This window comes from Exophiala oligosperma (assembly GCF_000835515.1).
Source record: "Exophiala oligosperma strain CBS 72588 unplaced genomic scaffold supercont1.2, whole genome shotgun sequence".
Lineage (NCBI taxonomy): Eukaryota > Fungi > Ascomycota > Eurotiomycetes > Chaetothyriales > Herpotrichiellaceae > Exophiala > Exophiala oligosperma.
Genome location: NW_015622819.1, coordinates 63,062 through 80,229, shown reverse-complemented (window position 1 = coordinate 80,229; position 17,168 = coordinate 63,062). Strand labels below are relative to the sequence as shown.

At 48.1% G+C, this 17,168-nt stretch overlaps 3 protein-coding genes across 3 annotated transcripts; 2 read left to right on the top strand and 1 right to left on the bottom strand.

Moving 5' to 3' along the window:
- Positions 1 to 903: 903 nt before the first annotated feature.
- On the top strand, positions 904 to 1,975 carry PV06_01522 (uncharacterized protein; the record flags this gene model as incomplete). Its single annotated transcript, XM_016402130.1, has 4 exons — positions 904 to 994; positions 1,084 to 1,194; positions 1,268 to 1,593; positions 1,655 to 1,975. 4 exons carry the CDS (start codon positions 904 to 906, stop codon positions 1,973 to 1,975), a joined length of 849 nt encoding a protein of 282 aa, XP_016266027.1.
- Positions 1,976 to 5,020: 3,045 nt separating this feature from the next.
- On the top strand, positions 5,021 to 6,584 carry PV06_01521 (uncharacterized protein; the record flags this gene model as incomplete). The annotated part of the gene is made up of 3 exons (XM_016402129.1): positions 5,021 to 5,070; positions 5,310 to 6,308; positions 6,410 to 6,584. The coding sequence occupies 3 exons, from the start codon at positions 5,021 to 5,023 to the stop codon at positions 6,582 to 6,584; spliced, it is 1,224 nt and encodes a 407-aa protein (XP_016266026.1).
- Positions 6,585 to 12,311: 5,727 nt separating this feature from the next.
- Positions 12,312 to 13,878, bottom strand: PV06_01520 (uncharacterized protein; the record flags this gene model as incomplete). The annotated part of the gene is made up of 2 exons (XM_016402128.1): positions 12,312 to 12,981; positions 13,034 to 13,878. 2 exons carry the CDS (start codon positions 13,876 to 13,878, stop codon positions 12,312 to 12,314), a joined length of 1,515 nt encoding a protein of 504 aa, XP_016266025.1.
- Between the last annotated feature and the right edge of the window lie 3,290 nt (positions 13,879 to 17,168).

Sequence of the window (17,168 nt, the reverse complement as noted above, 5' to 3'; positions counted from 1 at the left end):
TTTATCGTGTGGGAAGTCGCTGAGGGAGTTTGGGGTCAAGTTTGCATGGAAAACAGTACTCGGACCATCGACAATGGTGTTGAACCTGGAAATATGTGCTTCGTAAATACTGTCAAGACTAGGATTTAGCTTCAGGTCCTGGACACAGTCGCCAGTGATTTCACAGAATGGTTGCTGGTAGCCACCCAACTCTGCAACAAGAGCGCGATCTGTTGAGGGGAGAGCTACAGACTTACGCAGATGCAACAAATCTCTCATGGTCCTCGAGGTTGGCCCATTCTACAAAAAGCCACAACATGTTGGGCGAGTGCACTTCAGTTCCCCAGTACATTTTTCGAAACCCTGGCTGTGAAGAGGTTGTCTCGTATATCTGCAACCATGACTTTCCTGCAGGGCTCGATGTATCTTTGATGTTCAGCCCGCCTTTGAGAGGGATGGCGGCGACTTCTGTAACGACCATGATTGAGCTGCTCCAGGAGTAAATGTGATTTATTGGTGAGCTGCTTCAGAGACCCTCTGCTTCCTCCTGAGAGATGCCTTTTATCTCTCAGGAAAATTGGGCTACGACGTGACTTAGGACGAGAATATTTGGTTTACGAACCACACGAGGGAACGAGATCAGCGCGGCTACGTATCGGCGGCGGACCGCCTTTTCCCGCCATGCCACACCTTTGCACTCGGATTGGGAAGACATTACCGAAAATCCACAAACTGTGGCCTCTCTTTGGATTCTATTGATTTCTCTAAGCAGGATGATTATATTATAGTAGAAGAACGCAATTCCCTAACATTCTCGCCCCTATCAGCTTCGACGACCGCACCGTGGTTGTCAAGGATTCTTCGCATCACCGTACTGAGCAGATCCACCCCAAGGTCCCCATCCAAGCATTTTCATCTTACGTCATGGGGTCCCTTAGTACAACAGAGTCGTTACCGGCCCATATACCGTTCCATACGCTTGATATTTTCAGACTGAATTCCAGGACAATCATAGGTACCTTCACCCCGCAAAGTATCCAAGCCATTTCCTCAACATAACCTTGACCATGAACCTGAATCCAACCACTGACACATGATGTTGAGTGACGGGCGCCATTGGCGGGCTCGGCGTGCAAGCAGTGACAGCAATCCTGGAATCAGGCGGAGATGTAATTTGCATCGATCGGCCGGAAATACCTCCAGAAACCGAATGGGGTGAGTAGAAACAAAACATTCCTATATACAACTCCCTTGTATCCGAAGCTGATTGAGTTCACGTCAAAAACAGGCAGACTGAAAAATCTTGCCGAATCGAATGGGGCTCAGATCTTATACTACTCTTGCGATATCACAGATGAGGCTACAGTTGGCCTTCTCTTTGAAGAGGCTGCCGAGCAAGCACGATTTCCTGTTCGAGGCCTTGTAACCTGCGCAGGAATTACTCGCGTCGGCCCTTCAATCAAGTTTCCCCTCGCTGAAGCACGTCGTGTCATCGACATCAACTTGGTTGGAACACTGGCAGCTGCTCAGGCAGCTGCGCGCATCGTTGAAAAGCAAGCGCTGCCCGCTAGTTTCGTCTTTATCGCAAGTATGAGTGGTCACATAATTAACAAGGTATGGCGTCATGTGAAGCACAGCCAGGAGTGAACACAAAGTAGCTGACCAACGAGTCCAGGGAGCTCCAAATGCAGCATACTGTGTCTCAAAGGCTGGTGTCCATCAACTAGCCAGGAACCTGGCTTATGAATGGGGCGGATCACCCGAACTTCCTTGCATTCGAGTCAATTCTATCAGCCCAGGTTACATCAAGACCAAAATGACCCAATCATACATAGAGCAAGCCGACTTGGAAAAGATCTGGCTTGAAGACAGCATGCTCAAGAGGTTCTCGGAGCCCGAAGAGTATCGAGGAACAATAGTTTATATGTTGTCGGATGCGAGTTCGTACATGACAGGATCGGACGTCAGGGTTGATGGAGGCCACACAGCGTGTTAATTGGTAGGGCTGTAGATGTGAGAAGTACTGATCGATACAGGGTGAACTCCCAGTCAGCCTCAATCAAGGAACAGCTGTTGAATTTCGCCGCAGAGTACTCCGTGTTTTGCGTGTAGAGGAACATATATGCGAGAAATTGAGCAAAGACCTAGGGGATAGGGTGATTATACAACTACAATTTTGAAACTAAGCAATCATAATCAGGTAGAATAACTCACCGTTCAAGAATGTAACACCGGCACCGGCCACAATTATGACGAAAATACGATAGTAGCAACAATGAGACAGTATTGGCTTTAGTAAGAGAAACAAGAACAACAAAAAGATCAAAATTGTCGATAATAACCTATCTTCTGAAGCTCATCATCAACATGCTGTCACCCTTGAACTGTCACTAACCACCCAGGTTTTTTCCACTCCCACAAGAGACAAATTTTGAAATACAACTTGAACCTAACCTTTCTCCATCCACGCTCTTCTGTATCTCAGGCTAAGGCGAGCCTCGAGGTATATGATGTGTACAGAGCTTGCCGTTTCTTGATTTTCAGCCGTGCCGCGTCTTCCTACTCTTCTGGCAGAGCCAGATGTTACACCTGCATGCGCCTCATACCTGTGGATTTGCCACCTTCTCGACATGTGACGAGGTGATGGCCTTCTGTTCGGCCTGGGCAAGCTCTCTGAAGCGGATTTCCTCCTTGACTGCAGTAGTCCGAACCACTTGTGTGTGTTTCTTGTCGAGACCCATGCAAATGCGTGAATTGTCAAAAAACTACAAGCAATCATGTTAGTAGAACCTCTTTGACAGAGGATTGGTTTTACTAACCATTTGATCGACCTCTTCCAAGGTACGGCCGGCGGTTTCCACGCCAAAGAAGTATGTCAATGGCACGAAAGAGGCACAGAAGGCACCCCAAATCCAGAAAAAATTCCCTCCGAGGTTTTGCACGCCAATTGGGGTGATCATGACAATCACAAAATTTGACATCCAGTGCCAGAGAACTCCAACGGCCATGCTCTTATTTCGAACGCGTAGTGGTTGAACTTCTGCCGAGTAGCACCAGGAGACTGGGAGAATGCCAGAGCCATAGCAGTCAAAGAAGACAAACATGAAGGCTACGGCCGCGGCAGCAGACGAGTATGTTTTGTTGATCAAAGCTCCGGCGATGATGAAGTTGCAGATCGCACAGGCAATCGACGAGATCAGGACAGTCTTTCGTCTCCCAAGTCGGTCCAGGAAGAAATATGGGGAGAATGCCATGATGGATTCTTGCGTAAAGCACACGGATGCTAGAATCAAAGCCAGTAGAGGCTTGTAGCCAAGGTAGGTTTCGAGGATATACCCCATGTAATAACCGAGTACGTTTGCACCGCTCCACTGATTAAACAGGTACGGACCCATACCCAGCAGGACCCGTTGAAGATTTCGAGCCTTGGTAGCGTTACTGAAACACTCGGACCAGGTCACCGGGCTCTCGGCTCCCTCTGCAGCAATGTTGTTCAGAATCTCGGTGAGTTGGCCTTGCACTTCGGCGTCATCATCTTCCTTGCTCAATAGGCGAGCAATGATATGTCGGGCTTCTGCTTCCTTCCCGTGTTTGGCCAACCATCTAGGTGTCTCCGGGCAGAATAAGCAAAACACTAGGATGCACAAAGAGAACAGGATCTGACAAGCCACCGGAAAGCGCCACTGCATTGATCCTGGGGCGTATAGGGTGCCGAGACAAACCCAGGATGCCAGGGCCACTCCAGAGGGGATAAGAACCGACTGGAAGACAAGAAGTGAGCCACGGTTATGAGCGGGCAGTGTTTCGGATTGCAGAATAGGAACAGCCACGGTGCTGAAACCGACACCTAGTCCGGAAATGATACGAGCAACAAACATCTGCTTGTAGCTGTAGGACGCAGTCTGGATGGCGGCCCCAATGATGATAATGACATTGGCATAAAGAATTGATCGCTTGCGCCCAACGCGCTCACCAAAGATAAATGCGGTGACCGCACCCAAGGCACATCCAATATCGTAGATTGCTGTGACGAGACCGCTCATGGTCGCGCTTGGGTGACCGAGCATTTCCTGGAAGCGCTTTCCAGCAAGAATTCCGCCAAAGAGCCCTTGATCATATCCAAAAAGGAGGAAATCAAACCCAGAGGTGATCAAAATGAGAGCTATGAGGGCTTTGCCTCTTAATTCTGGGAGGCCCATGGTGTAGGATTGGCTGCTCGCGCTCCTTTGGAAGCTTGAGCTCTTGACAGTGTTTAGGGTTTTGACGAAGCTTGGATCGCAAGCAACACACTGAGGATATATTGTGCGAGATATTCGATGCTGTTGTTATATAAGACTGGCTTTTGGGGACTTGGCTGGAGTTATCCATTCGGCGCCTGGAATGTGAACTTTCTACTTCCATTATATATACGTGAAATACCCTATCCTTACCCCATGGGGAGGGACTCCGTGGTTACGCCAATGTGAGGCTAATGTCCCGTGGCGAGCTGTAGGTCTGTCTCACCACAAGAAGCGGAGGTGGGCGGGCCGACTCCGCCTCCATTTTGATTTTTTTCCACATTGCTTTGAGCCGTGTCGAATAGGTGGAGTTTGGAAAAACTTTCAAAGTTGTCGTGCCGCTTCGGCTAGAACTATGTTTGTCGGCCACGGCTACACATGACCTGGCACTGTGGCTTGACGACAGAGGTAGGCTTCCTTTTTTTGGAGGAAGTAGTCCGCGGAAGAACCAATTACAACCACCGGGAATCTAGAACAAAGAAACGAGGGAGAATTCAAGAGTAGTCAATACTTCAGTCTGTGCTTCAAACATTGAGTCAGCTCCGGCACGGTTGGGAACAATCCTGTGAGGGGTGCCCCACACAACGTCCACCTACCCCAGAATGGAGCATAGGCGGGGCACTCTAAAGCTGAGGGTTCATCAAAGCACGCGCACATTGTAAGTCCTACCAAGCGAAAGAAGTGCTTGCGACATTGGGAAATGCCGATGTTATAAATTGCATGAATACAACACGGTGAACCCACCAGGAATCCAGGACAGTAAAATGAGTACTTCTCGACGTGCTGCTGTAGCTTGCGATTTCTGCCGCTCCCGGTAAGTCACGACAAATTTGTTCTTCGGGGGAGCATCGTCGATTTATCTCTACCCACACATCGATCACGCTCAGTTTTGCTGATATCATGAGTTAACAGGAAGCGACGTTGTGATGGGAAAAGACCATCATGCGGCATCTGTGACAGAAGGGGACGCGAGTGCTTATATCCTGATTCTGAGTGGCACAAGTCTGTCCACAAATTCCTCAAGCTCATGCCCAAGCTGATTGTATGATACAGGTTCAGCGTTCGAAAACATCATGTAACGCAAGATGAGCGCCTGGCCTCGATTCAGGACTTGGTAAGAGAGCAGAGGGATCTGCTCGCAGCAATTCAGCAGAGATCAAGTCAGGCGTCATTCAACCCTCTACCTTCAGGGCCAGATTGCTCCCAGGTAGCTGCTCCGTATAGACCGATCAACACCTGCGGACCAGAATCCCCAGTCTCGCCTTCTCAGATTTCTTTTCGGGACGAAGATACTGGTCAATCTGTCCGAACCTTGGAAGCTGATGCAGAACCGCCACCGTGGACAATCCCACTTGGACATCATACGAGCACCAGCAGTTTACTCGAAGTGACTGAACTTCAGAAGCTACTGGGTGAATATCCTCCTGAATTCTTCTACCGGATTGAGTCTGGCAGGTCCGGAGGTAGTATGTTTGGCCAATTCAGGATGGATATCTCTACGATGCCCGACATTGACAATACATCCATGAAACGCCTGGTGAACCAATTCCTTGACACTGTGCATTCTAATTATCCTATCTTCGATGTCGAAGCTTTTGAGCAGTTCTCCGACCAGAGAATAGCTACCGGTCTCCAATTTGACATCGACTCAGCTATAATTCTGGTATCTATGGCACTGGGGGATTTGCGAGCTAGGAAGCCAGAACCAAGCAGTGCTATCCACGGCCATGACTTCGGCTTCCAGTGTTTTCAGATTGCTGTCGGTGTATTCATGTCGGCTTGGGTTTCATCACACGCGCACAACCTGTCCCTCTGTCAGGGTCTTGTCCTATGCGCAATCTACTTAGCGACCTCGGTTCGACCGCTGGAGGCTTGGAAGCTGATTCATATGGCGTCGACCACCGTCCAACAAATACGGCTCAAGTCTGTCATCAGCTGCCTATTAACATTAAAAAACGCTAACAATATCCAGCTCGGAAACGGACGGTCCAGAAAACCCGCAAAGGGAAGAAGTAACTCGCATCAGTTGGGCATGCTTCTTAATAGAATGGTGTGTGTGACTTCCGGACTATGACCTCTTTCTGACATAATCTTAATTAGTGATATCCTCGCCGAATTTCATCTACCGAGGAGTGGCATTGACATTGTTGTAGACAACATGTTGCTACCTTCCTGTGGAGACTCGCCAACTTCAGCAAATCTGTTCTTTCTGGCAGAGCTGTCAGTTCGGTCACTTTTGAATCGCATCTTCCACTTTATCTATTCCAGGAGAGACTGCATATCTTCCACGACGAACAAGCTCGCTTCTTCCCGGGCAATCGAGCCTGATGCCTCTTTCAGGCGGATATGCGCGGAGCTGGACCGACAACTGGAAATATGGTTCAAGTCTTTACCGTTCCAGATTTCGCCTGACCTCTCTGTGGGTTCCAAAGCAATCGATCAAGCATGTGTACTGCGACTAAGATATTGGTCCGCAAAACATCTGATCTTTAGGCCTTTCGTGCTTTATGCAGCCACTCTATCCCCGTCAGAACATGTCTCCGAAGACCTCAAGGATAAGTGTTTGCAATGTGTTCAGAGCTGCCGAAGTTTCTTGGACTACGCAGGCTGCCTGCTCTCGAAAAGAACGGCGTATACATACTATTCATCACACTTGTGAGTCACTCCTCAACTATAGGCTCTTGTGACCATCTTCACGAGCTCTGACCATCATCGCCAGCTGCCTTTCCTCGGCTCTGATCTCAGTGCTCGCATTTCGATGTCCTGCTCTCAAAGAATTTGTCCCGGATATCGATCATTTGCTGGACACCGCGATAGAGAGACTTAGACCATGGGCGTGCTGTGGATCAAGCATAGAATGCGCTTTGGACATAGTGGTATCTCTCAGAAGAAAACTGGCCGTTTCTGCTTTTGATAAACCTTAGACAAAATCTTATTCTCCAAGGCAGTGGTCTGACTCTATTAAATACGGCCTGAAGTGATTAGCTGTGGACCACTTCGGACAACCTAGTCTCACAGCGATAACTCCCCACGCAAGTAGGGATTCCACCTCAGTCACGAGATTTTGCAGTCACACCGCGACCATATTGTTCTAGACCGTACCTTAGCATATTTCTATTCTCATTATCCAAGCCTGGTCTCCTCGATGCGTATCTTTCCTCCCAGCCGAGGGAAATCAATTTCTGACTCTACCCTAAGCGAGCTCTTTTCCCTCGCACACCACATCTTCCTCACGGCTTTACACGAATCCAAATACCTTCATAGGGAAGCTCGACTGATATGGCGGGGAAGCGGGCGAGGCGGTCCGCAGATTGCCGCCACCTTGGTCCTAGTATAGATGGTCTGTGCTCTAATTAGGTCATGAACCGAGACGTCACTGGCATACACTAGCTAATTTCTAACCCGCCTAAGCAGCTAGACTTTAACTATGATGGGATAGCCTTGTATCCCCGCCCCTACAGTAGCTCCGCATTGGTGAGAAACATCGCCTGGCGGCCTCAGGAACGGGAAAGTCGCCCGCACTGTCCTAGATGTTTATATTGTCCTACTGTTACTTCCCCTAGTTTTATAAGGCTCAACGCTGAAACCTCAATTGATCAAGACCAGTTGAGATATCTTTGATCCGGTTACAGTATGGCCGGAGGAAGGCGAAGCATGAGAGCAGCACGGTACTACGGCCCTCGAAACATACAAGTCGAGAATGTTAATGTTCCAGAACCGGCGCATGATGAAGTTCTTGTAGATATTGAGTGGTGCGGAATTTGTGGTACTGATCTTCATGAATATCTCATAGGTGAGTGCAGAGAAATTCAGATCGCTCAAACGATATTAACAACTACAGGTCCCGTCATCATTCCAACCAGAGAGAAGCCATCTGGAATTAAAGGTGCTTACTTGCCTGTGATCATGGGCCACGAATTTTGCGGCAAAATCTCCAAGGCTCCTCCTAGCAGCGGCCTCAAAATCGGGCAACCTGTGATGGTTGATCCACGAATTTACTGCAAATCTTGTTACACATGTCAAAGTTCCAACACAAACATCTGCACTCAGTGGGGCTTTCTAGGTCTAGGAGCCGATTTTGGCGGAGGTCTCGCAGAGACGATTGCTGTTAGGCCAGAGATGTGCTATCCTCTGCCTGATTCGGTTTCTCTTGCAGATGCCGCGGTGATAGAGCCGCTTGTTGTGGGACGACATGCCATCAAATGCTCGGGTTTTGACGATTTCAGCTTGTTATCTGCACTCGTCATTGGTGGAGGGCCTGTTGGCGTCGCAGTAATTCACAACCTCAGAGCCAAAGGGTCAAAGCAGATCTTTGTGTCTGAGCCCACCCAGAGGCGACATGCACATGTGAGCCAAATCGCAGATGCTGTGTTCGACCCAACGAAATTGGATGTCGGTGAGAAATGTCGCTCACTGACCAACGGTAAAGGCGTGGATGTTGTGTTTGACTGTGCTGGAGTCAATGCAGGTCTCCAGCAGGGCATGGATTCATTAAGACGCCGTGGTACTATGGTCAACGTTGCAGCATGGGAAACCAAAGTGAGTCGTGGAGCATGGTTTAAAGATGCCCTGCTAACATCATTAGCCCATCCTGCCATATGAGGAATTCATGCTCAAGGAGCTCAATTACAAAGCTGCAATGTCATATGACGATTTGGACTTCCAGGAAACCGTGGCAGATTACTTGGCAGGTCAGTGTCCACCACTTTGCAATTGATGAATTCACAGGATTGATTACATCGTGTAGGCAAATTCAAGGGCGCTGAGACCATGATTACAAGTAGAATTAGCTTGGAGGATGTGGTTTCCAAAGGTTTCGATGAGTTGGTCAACAATAAAGATGACCACGTAAAGATCCTGGTGACGCCTCAGAAGTAGGCTGCTACGTAAATATGAGCTTCTAGAGAGCCTGAGATTGAGAGAAGGAATGATGAGGAAAGTCATGCCTCATTTGTGTATCCGTAGTCCTGCAGGGTATTGCTGCTGAGAGTAAATGGAATATCTGGCGTTGCATTGATATTGCTAATCGGAGCACTCTCGCCTACTATTATCTTTTCTCGGGTTCGGTAGTCGCTACGGCATTACCAGATCAGTTCGTAGGATGATACTCGGTTGCTTGTTTCCCACTTCTGAGTGCCTAAGATATCTCCTCCGGATCATCATGGTGTCAATTTCAACAATCACCGATGCCCGTGCACCTCTCATCACGACAGGGGCAATATCAAGGTCGTGAACGCATCGGGATCGCTGCTAAAAGGTAACGGAGCTCTCATCATGTCGGCTTACACGAGAGTCCAGCCAGCTTTTTCCCGCAGACTTTACCCGCCATTCCTACTGATGACGAAAAAGTGGCAATGAAGCATTCGATTAGCAGACCTTTTCCGGCTGTTGTGGACGTAAAGACGTGGAGGGCGGCCCGCTTGCGGCCCTGCCTTCCTACTATACTCCATTGTCACCAATCATACTTTTGAAGAGAGGCAAGCATGCCTACTATTTATTTGGGTAACCTAGGCTGAGGCCAGCCCAGGTATTCGACTTCAATAAAGTTGCGTTATTGTGTAAGCATCTCTTCGAAGAGGTGACTTCCAATTTTCTAGCGTGCCAGACCTTCCTATTCTCTTTCCTTTATGTCCGTCTTGGAATAAACAGCCGTGAGAAAAGATCACTTAGATCAACTCGAAAGCATGGCCCAGCTACTACGCGAAGTCGGCCACACAACATTCAAGGATGAAAATCAACTAAAAACTGCTCCGCATCTCTGCAATGGCGACTCCGGCCATCAGCAAAAAGTCCTAGGAGACAACATATCTGATGACTCCTTTGCCACTCTGGCCTTCCGCAATCTGGTGTTCGATGTATGCATGCAAAACGGCGGAGGTCATGGAGGCTCCGCGATTGGAATGGCAGCTATCGGAGTTGCGCTGTGGAAACACATCATGCGATACAACCCTGCCGACCCTGACTGGTTCGACAGAGACAGATTTGTCCTCTCGAACGGTAAGCTGATATTTCTATATATAAGCAAGATATTTTAACTAACGGTATATTATAAGGTCATGCAAGTATTTTCCTTTATGTGATGAATCACCTTGTGGGTTATGATGCTTGGACAATGGAGCAGCTCAAGGGTTATGGGGACGACAAGATGCCCGGTTTCGACACAATGGCGCATGGTCACCCCGAGAGAGATGCTCCAGGAGTAGAATTGACCACTGGACCATTAGGCCAAGGAATAGCAAACGCTGTCGGGTTGGCGATAGCATCCAAGAGCCTGCGAGCGCAGTTCAACAAGCCAGGGCTGGAACTGGTTCAATCTCGCATATACTGTATGACTGGAGACGGTTGTCTTATGGAAGGCGTCGCGCTTGAAGGTTTGCTATATGAAATTCCTGATTGTTTCCATTAGTAACACGCTGACATAAAATTATGCTAGCTATTTCGCTTGCTGGGCACCTTCAATTAGACAACCTTGTCCTGGTCTATGACAACAACCAGGTTACTTGTGATGGGCCTCTGGAGTGGATCAATTCTGAAGATGTAAACGCGAAAATGCGTGCCTGCGGATGGGCTGTCCTTGATGTGTACGACGGATCTGACAATGTCGATGCGATCGTGGCAGCCCTTGAACATGCGAAACACTTTCACTCCCAACCTGTTTTCATAAACATCAGGACTGTTATCGGCTATCGAACATCGGTTGCCGGAACTGCAGGCGCACATCATGGGGGTTTCGACACGGAGAGCATCAAAAATTCGAAACGAGCTGCCGGAATGGACGAAACCAAGACTCATTCTATTCCCGACAGAGCCTTGAAGTACTTCCGTGGATGTCGTGGGCGAGGTATGGCTCAACAGATGGCTTGGAACGAGAAGCTCAATAGATATTCGACTCTTCATCCCGAAGATTTCGGCAAGTTTCAGTCTCGTATGGCTGGTGAGATGGGAGATTACGAAAACACACTCCTCTCACTTGACAGTAAACAATTCGCGGGTCTTGGGACAAGAGACTCGAACGGCAAGATTCTCGAAAAGTTATGGAATGTTTGTCCGGGCCTCTTGGGCGGGAGTGCTGACCTGGTGAACGCCAACAAGATCAAGTACGCGGAAGACGATGTTTTTCATCCTCTCCAAGGTTATCAAGGGCGTTACTTACGCGTCGGTATCCGTGAGCATGCAATGGCGGCTATCGCCAATGGTCTTGCGGCATATCACCCTCAAACTTTCATGCCCGTTACGGCAACATTTTTCATGTTCTATCTTTACGCGGCGCCCGCCGTCAGAATGGGAGCTTTGAGCGACTTACAGGTCATCCACATCGCAACCCATGACTCCTTTGCTGAGGGTCAGAATGGGCCGACCCACCAACCAGTTGAACTGGATTCTCTCTTCCGAGCCATGCCTAATCTCATCTACATCCGCCCTTGTGATGGTGAGGAGTTGCTCGGAGCGTGGATTGCCCTTCTCAACGCCCGCAAAACGCCGTCTATCTTGTCGGTTGCTCGAGAGCACTACAGTCATGTTCCCAACACTGACCGGAATAAAGTCAAACTAGGTGCATACGTAATCCAGAAGCGAGAGAATCACAGTCTGACCCTCGCAAGCTGTGGCAGCAACCTTGGCCACGTTGTTGCGGCGGCCGAAGTGCTAGAGCAGGACGGACAAAGAGTCAACATTATCAGTGCGCCGAGTCTTGACTTGTTCGAACTCCAGGAAGAAGAGTATCGCAAGTTTATTTTTCCACTGGACGGAACTCCGGTCATCAGCGTAGAAGAGTACGTGCCGACAACTTGGGCGAGGTATGCAACTGCAAGCGTGGGTATGTATAGCTTTGGCCACTCTGGCAGTCAAGAGGCCAACTACAAAAGATTCCGTCTTGATTGTGACGGTATTGTCGCACGTGTTAAAGAATACCTCAAGCTGTTAAATGGCCAAGATGCTCGAACAGCGGGCTGGCACAAGATCTGAGGCGTAGGATATGGGCGAGCTCCTGAAGTGTATATAATATGCACGTTATCCAGTTAGACTCCTATGAAGACAGCCAAATCTTGTCAATATTTATATATGCGCCAAAGGCTGTCCCTGACTGACACGCTTTAGAACCATGTCCCACTTTTTGCAAATATTTTCGGCCACGCGTTCACCGCTAATATATGCACCCACGGTTGTGGCTTGCCGACAAGCTGGAGCGACATGTTCTCCAGCAAACCAAACACCTTTCATTCGGTTCAAGACCCCGGCATCACGGAGAATAGCAACGTCTTTGGCGGCATCAGCTTGACCAATTTGGAAATTACTATATGAGCCATTGCCCGCGAGATCGTCAAGCTGCCATGTCGAGCAATAGTACGATCTCGGTTTACATGCAGGATCATTAATGGCGTAGTTGGGAAGTCGAGAGTAAAATGGTTTTGTGTATGTCTCTAGAACGTTATTGTATTCGTCGCCGTGCGGTTCAAGGCCTTTGATGGTGTGAACTAGTTGGGTGGCGTAAGGGCCGTGAATGTAAAAAAGGATAGTGGGCTGAGTGTGGCCTTGTAGAAGATGAGTCAAGGATACAATCATCTGGTTGGCTGGATATGGGATTTGATTCTTGACGTATGATGGGTGGTGGAAGTGCGTCACACAGGGGTAGCCGTCTATCGAACCAGTTGATTGCTGATCCTGACCACGCGAGAGCCAGAAAGCTAACGGGAAAGTCAAGTAAATCTTTTCCAAACGCCCGAAGCTAGAGTCCCTGTTAGACTGATTTCAGACTCCAAGATGGATCAATCATATACCTAATATTATCAATTGCTTGAGACAGAGGAGGTGGAAGTTCTGGGACGAAGAAACTGGTTCGATGCTTCTTCAGCCATCCTAGTGGACATGTCACCACGACCTCGTCGAAACTTTCTTGGGTCCCACTGGAAGTTTCTACCATTACTTTGGCTGGACTTGAGTCGTCTTGGTAGATGATGCGGTTGACTTTCTGGCCCAGTTGGACCACGCCCTTTTCAAGCGCCGGTTTCGCCACCTGGGAAACAATATTCTTATAGGTGCCAGAAACAAAGACGTCAATTCCTCCCGGACCTTTTTCGAGACATTGATGCTTCAGACTTAATGAACTGGTTGGATCGCCATCCCACATACCTCGTCGCTCGGCTTCCCGATGTAAATCCTGCATGAATTCGGGCTGGCCTTTGAACTCCTCGGTAACTCGATCTCGGACGTAATCCATGATACTCAGTCTCGGGTCAATTGCGGCCGAATGCTGATAGCTATACTCGGAAGCCCGGTCAAACAAATCGTCAATTGTCGTCTTTAGTCTTTCAGCATACGGGATCGATCTTGATCGCCCGGAGGAGTCAACGAGCGCAACACCGAACGGGCGAGGACAGACAAAAGTGTTGGTGTCTTTGGCGATGTCCATAAGAGGATTTTCGTTTGGTTCATGAATCCAGTTTGCCCCAACATCATAAAGTTGGCCTTCGAGAGAGACTTGGAATACCCGGCCTCCTATTCGGTTGCGAGCCTCAAAGACCGTGACATCAACTCCACCTTGGAGGAGCACATCAGCACATCTCAGACCGGCAAATCCTGCTCCTATGACTGCCACCTTTGGTCTCTGATATGCCTTGCTCATTTTCTGGGTTTTATCAGTCCGGGATAAATAACCTTTTACATTCCCTTGCTTGAATGAGGAAATGGTGGTGAGAATAAATAATGACAGATGAAAAAGGAGTCAATAGATATAAGGAAGTAATGTTAGTGAGAAGATAGACAATTGTCCCTGTTAATAGAAAAATCTCGTCGTCCGGAAGGAAGTCACTATATTTACCAGAGTCCGTCTCGAACATTGGGATTAATCCAATACGTAATGGCCTAAACATGCGACTATCCTTATTAAAGTAGGTATATGCTGCGATCCGTCGTAAAAGGGGAAAAAGTATTCCTATTTACCGTTAGATCTCTAACTTATTGTCTAGTGCTCAGAGCAAGGAATCTCCACAAGTGAGTAATAGAGTAGTGTAATAGAGAAAGGCATTCATATCTATATGAGGTGACAGGTTCAGTTGCAGAGTCATCTATCAAACACCAGAGAGGATCGATTAACCGGCAGGATCTTCGTCTTCTTAGAGGCTGTTTATGACCCGGCGCTCTACTCCTCGCTGCTCAGCTACGCAGGCTGTCGAAAACTAATATGATTGGCTAATATCGACCGGCTGCCCATTCATGGAGGTGGATCCAGATAAGAGACTATCGCGAGATTTAATCGCCTTTAACCCCTATAGGGGAAGGTTTTCGCGGATCTTTGGGGTAGTACAACGGTGATATCCATTTAAAGATCCAACACCATCATCTCGAGTGAGATATACGAGATTGTTATCTTATATACATCCTCGTCTCATTACCATTTTCTAGATCCCTCCAATTTCTAAAGCTCTATCTCAATATGACCAGTGCAGAGATGGAGTTCCCACTTGGAACAATTAAATTGGAAGAGCTCACCCGTTCCCATGCCGAAATTATCCTCCATCCAACTCCCACTGATGATCCGAATGATCCATTGGTAGGTGACCGCCAAAAAGAGAACACCTAATCGAGACCAACCATGTTAACCATCACTTTAGAACTGGTCACGATGGCGTAAAGCTATCAATTTTTCGCTCGTCAATTTCTACGTCCTCATGACCTTTGTCCTTGTCGATATCGGCGTTGTGGCTTATGGGCCTTATGCAGATATTGGAATCTCATACGGTACCATCAACGACGGATGGGCGTTGAATTATGCTGGCCTAGCAGTCGGCTGTATACTTTTTATCCCTTTTGTGTACAAGTACGGTCGACGGCCAGTGTACCTCTTCAGCATGCTTTTTCAGATGGCATCCACTATCTGGAATGCAAAGCTTAACTCGGGAGGAGAGCTGCTTGCGGCTTACTGCCTTGCGGGGTTGGGTGGCGCCATTAGCGAGACTATTGTTCAAATCACCATTACCGACTTGTTCTTCGTCCACCAGCGTGCTACTGCCAACGGTATCTTCATAACCATGCAGAATGTGGGCTCATACCTCGGTCCTGTTGCCGCAGGTTATGTTGTCACCGGGCAAGGTTGGAGATGGATGTGGTGGTGGTCAGCCATCATCCTCGCTATCAACTTGGTTCTCGTCATCTTTTTCTTCGAAGAAACTTCTTACACCCCTAATCTGATTGGTCATGACGCCACGACCTTTGAAGATACTGACGAACAGCATCCGAAATCCATTGATGCTAATGGGCCCAGTGTCAAGCCAAAAGAATTCTCGGGCCAGAATGACGACCAAGCTGCCAACGTCCACGACTCGGTAACGTCCGTTGAACGACAAGATAGATATAAGCCCAGAACCTACCGGGAACGTATGGCTTTCATCACTCGGTCTCCTGAGACCGAGCACGAGTTCAAAAGGCATTTCTACCAACCTGCGATCATTCTCTTCACCTTTCCAGCTGTCTTGTATGCTGCCATAGCATACGGTACACTCTTATCATGGTATTCAGTCTTATCCACGGTTGAATCCGAAAATTTCCTTCACGCACCCTATAATTGGAATGCCTCGCAGATTGGGCTGTTCAACCTGTCTCCATTTATAGGGTCCGTAGTTGGTGCAATTATTGGCGGACCTCTCAATGATAAAGCCATCATGTGGTTAGCGAGGCGAAATGACGGTATTTATGAGCCTGAGATGCGACTTTGGATGGCTATACCCACCATAATTATCTGTCCAGCAGGAATATTGATATTTGGCATTGGCCTCGCTCATGTGGGTTGTATGCTTTCTTCTGTCGAGACTCAGAAAGGCTGACTTGTCCTCCATACAGGGTTCCAGTTGGGTTTTAGTTGCTTTTGGCTGGGGTATTTTTACCCTAGGGTCGGCAATGGCGATGGATGTGGCTCTCACTTATGTCAATGATTGTTATCAAAACGCAAGTCTTCACTCATCCTTGTATTATTTCGAATTTATTCTTGGGCGCCTAACTAATCTAGCTATGTCTCCATAGATCATTGGAGACGCCATAGTGGGTGTCGTTTTTGTCAGAAACAGCATTTCCATCATCATCCAATTCGCAGTCACACCTTGGATTGACAGCATCGGCGTTCAAAACGTTCATATCAACGTGGCGGTGTTGGCGTTTTTCTTCCAGCTGGCTACCATTCCGTTGTTGATTTGGGGTAAGAAGGCAAGGATGGCCACGACTAACAAGTATATTGAAATGTCAGGGCGTCAAATGTCCAGCAGAAGGCCTTGATAGCTAGTTTAGCTGCTCCAGACAGCATAAAATCCCGTCATCGACGATACCATTATATTACCATACAACAATGTATATGGGATCTGTAAGCCCTGAGCTTGCATCATGGACAATATGTAGGCTCAAAGTGAAGTATCGTTTAAAATTGCCTAACCTGGCCATCGTAAAGTTTGAGGTAATATATCTGACAGGCTGGACCAAAAAATTCCAGCATGATGCTTCCGAATAAGCCAGAAAGAATGAATCACATCACGGAGGGCCTCTTGATCGTCCACTTGAGAGCCAATAATGTCAGACATGTTATCCAACGTTGAACGTTGCTCGTCTTCATCTTGCAGCTCAAGGCAAGCGACCACGAAGGCTAGTTCGCAGCAAATAATTGACCTCTGTGTAATTCTGTTGGTAGTTTCAAGTTGAGATAGAATCATTTTTGACATCACCATTCCTCTTGCCGTTCCTATCGGGTCGCCATAAGCAAGACGTAATCGGTTTAAGATGAGGAGCGCTGTCAAACGGAGAATGAGGACCTGTTGGGTAATGTGAAGCACTTCGATTTGATTGAAGCGTGTGGCAAAGTGCGCCGAACATATCGGCTGCCAGCAATTCACCTTGCTCTCAATTGCTTCTAACTTGCGCACGAGGTCCGTG